We start from the raw sequence: 3,632 nt of genomic DNA on the forward strand, positions 1-3,632 counted from the left end.
GGGTACTGATACTGGTATTGAAATGCAATATGCTTTTTATACACACATACTGTGGAGAAAATAGCTGACAGTGATTAAGTGCTTCCTACGTGCCTCTGTATTTTCCTAAAGGCTTCACCTGAATTGTGTTGTATAATCCTAGCAGCAACCTTCTGAGTTGGGTAGAGTTACTGTCTGTACTTTGCAGACACAGAAACTAAGTTTCAGTGAGACGAGGTCTTCCCCAAAGTCCCAAGTGGCAGAACCAAGGCTGCCCCCAGCCCTGCAGAGCCCATGGGTCGATTGCTGTGTCCATTTGGCCGAGTGTCTCTGAAACGCAATGGGAAAGTGGCAGGGGAGGTCTGCTTGTAGTAAAGAGGCCAGAAGGGAGTCTCTGGGTGGGGAGGAAGAAGGCTGGGGAGGGCCGTCAGGGCAGAGGAGGAGGAGGACGTTGGGTCTGTGGTTGGGAACCAGGGGTGGTTTTTATTCATTTGCCCAAGAAGGATGTCTCACCGTGTCTTTACTGCAGGCGCAGAATAGGGTTCTGCCCTGGGTCACGTTGGCCACGTGTAGGCTCAGCTCTCTGTCACCAACCCGCGTGGCCCGGTAATCTGCTCCAGGAAGGGATATGACCTCCTCATCCCCAGAACTCCGCAGACTGGCCAGCACCTGTAGCTGCCCCTGGAGATCCTGTTGGTACCAGCTCATCCAGGGGTACTGGGAATCCTTCAGGATGCAGCGCAGGGTTTCAGCCTGCCCGCGAGGTACCAGGACCCACCTGGGGCTTTGCTCCACCAAGCTTGCGTCGGCGTCTGAAACACACAAGCAGGCCAGGCTAAAGGTCCTGGGGGTAGTGGTCACTGCCAGAAATAACTAGTTACAGCCAAATCCTGAAGAGGGGGTCCTATGAGTAAGGCCGAGAGGAGGCTGCTGGGAACAGGACGGGTATTCTCACAGGGCGAGGAGATTCGTAGAGCTGGGATCAGGGAGCAAAACCTTCTGTACCTACAGGGGCCCCAGTGCCCCAGTCCCTTTTTCCCCCCTCAATGCACCGAGTGGCTGTCTCTACCTGGCCTCTGAGCTGTGCTCACTGCAGCCATGAGAACCCAGCCCCACAGGATGGGAAACGGGGCCATTCCCGGGCCTCTCCAGCAGGGCAGTGGGACGGGGGGGCCGTGGGACAGGGACAGCCTAGGCAGGAGAGCCGATCCTGGCCTGTAAGGTGGCGATTAGTGTCTGAGACTCTCTGGGCCCGACACTCAAAAGGGAGTGGCTTTTCCAGGAAACTCAGTATCTTATCTCATCTTCTCACTGAGGCTCAAACCTCAAACTGGAGTTTCCTGTTTCGGCACGCCAACACGCACTCACACTCGTACACAGCCCCCAGGCTCACCGGGGGCCTTAGTGAAGGTACCTGGCCCTGCACCGTCTCAGCTGCCTTGCAGAGATTCCAAGCTGAATCCGTGCCTCAAATTTTTGCAAGGAAATAAAATACCTCATTGCAACGAAGCCACACTTGCAGATTGAACAGAAATCTTCTCATAGGCATAGAGGCTGCTGCGGGTCAGTGTTGGGCGGTCGGCAATGGACACTCATCTCCAGTGACCTGTGTTTTCCTCTGTAAAAGCAAATACAAACCAAACGGAAGAGGCTCAGTTCTCCTGTTGAAAATAAGGGGAGAGACTTCCCTCCCCTCCATTTTCTTAGAGAATTTACTTTAGAAAACTTGTAAGTTCTTTCTCTGTCTCTTTGAAATGCATACACTCTTCTTAAAAGCTAAATCACCTCTTGCCAGCATTAAGACCCAGGAATATCTTTCTCAAGGACCTGCAACCACCTCTTCAGAATATAAACATCAAGGAAGATGAGCTTAACTTAGTCTAAAGCAGATGGCTGGCACCGAGTTGCAAAATGATTTCATCATAAAGATATAACATGTTTATTTCTCCTTTGGTAAAGCCAATTCGCAAACACAGATAGACAGCCCAATTACCAAGTGACTTCAGCATGAACTGTGGATTAACAAAAGGTCCTGTCGAGTCCTCTCATTTGAGGACTAGTTATTGCTTATCTTGAGAACACGTGTGTAGTGGTTTTGATCTGCTGGCCTGTATGATAGGCCGAAATTTCTTTTTGTCTCTGCAATCTCTTAACAAAATGCTTGTGATGTGTATCACATTCTGACTTAATGATTATTCAATAATAAAACTGTTTTCTTTCTCTTCTACCTTTGTGGAGAGATTCTCTGAGTTGGGAGGGGATTTTGTTTTTAATTGTATTTTCCCAGCAACTCACAGTGCTGTCACTTCCTGGCAGTGTGAACTTGGACTTCAGTTTCTTCCTCTGTAAGATGAAGATAATAATGAAAGCCATTTCATAGGAGTAAGTGGATTCATACATGAACACTTCTGAGGATAAAACTTGGCAGAGACTAATCGCTTAATGAGTTGACCTCTATTATTGCAATTGTAAACTTCCGATAAAAACATAATTATAGTGGCTTTTATTGGTCTTTAATCTCCTATCACTTAGTAATCAACTGAGATTCAAATCACAAGTTCTCATAACTTTTTGATGAGAGGCCTCGTGTTTTGGTAACCAATGATGTGGGAAATGAGATTTAAAAGACCCACACCTACCGTGGCTACAACCTCAGCATTTTATACACAGAACTATGGAGACACAGAGGGGTCTAGCAACCAAACTTTACTCTTTCAGGACCTGAGGCTGCACAACATTCAAGTTGGTGTCAGGACACTCAATAAATGGAGAAGGGAATTAGAGCAGGGAGAGGCCACAGACCCATCTTCTGAGAGAGTCTGTATGTTGGGGCCCAGCAGCGGCCTGGCATCCTGGGGGTCTGTGCCTCCCAGAGTCACTATTTTTTCTAATCTGCTGGAGTTTTAATACATGCAACAATACAGTTCATATGAGTCTGGCAAAACATAACAGTCACTGATGGCATTTGGTGATGGCATAATACAGTTTACAATTCACTTGGCTCGCTAGCTTTGAAACCGTGCGGTTCCTGATTTTTTAAAAATACAGATTTTCATTATGTACAATTCCGTGTGTAACTTCATTAATATTTTCTATATCACACTTTCAAATTTGCATAATCTAAATGTGCACAAAATGTCAATTGCACTACCTTCTAAGTAACATGTGCTGATTCCCTTTTTTGGGGGGAGGCGGGAATCTGATTTTTTTGTACGTAAGTTTCAGGTGTACAGCATTATAATTCAACACCTGTACACAATGCAAAGCGATCTCCACCACAAGTATGGTTACCATCCATCACCGTGCAGTTGACCCCCTTCACCCGTTTCACCCACCCCCGTGTCCCCTTCCCCTCAGGTAACCTCTGCTCTGATCTCATGTGTTGAGTCACTCTTGTCTTTCGCCCCCTTACCTATTCCCAGCCGCATCTGTCACTCCAGAGAGGGAGAGAGATGAGCTCTGTGAAGCATTGCCCAAATCACACCTCTTGAACACCAGACCAAAGGACACGCCGAGATGGTGTCTCCTCACAAGCCTCGTGCACTTAATCCTGAGGTTTGCTGCCGAGAGAGTCAACTCTGGGATTTGGATGATGAAAGGAAAGGGGGCTGGGAGAGAGGAGAAAGCCATAACTGGGGAAGAAAAGGAGAAAA

The 3,632-nt window shown here is 47.6% G+C and overlaps 1 gene segment (V, D, J or C); it reads right to left on the reverse strand.

The window, feature by feature from the left end:
- Positions 1 to 462: 462 nt before the first annotated feature.
- LOC132372235 (T-cell receptor beta chain V region E1-like) lies at positions 463 to 1,115 on the reverse strand. The segment is given in 2 exon segments: positions 463 to 791; positions 1,049 to 1,115. Coding segments are annotated over 2 exon segments (396 nt in total).
- Between the last annotated feature and the right edge of the window lie 2,517 nt (positions 1,116 to 3,632).

This window comes from Balaenoptera ricei, chromosome 9, assembly GCF_028023285.1.
Source record: "Balaenoptera ricei isolate mBalRic1 chromosome 9, mBalRic1.hap2, whole genome shotgun sequence".
In the NCBI taxonomy this organism is placed as follows: Eukaryota; Metazoa; Chordata; class Mammalia; order Artiodactyla; family Balaenopteridae; genus Balaenoptera; species Balaenoptera ricei.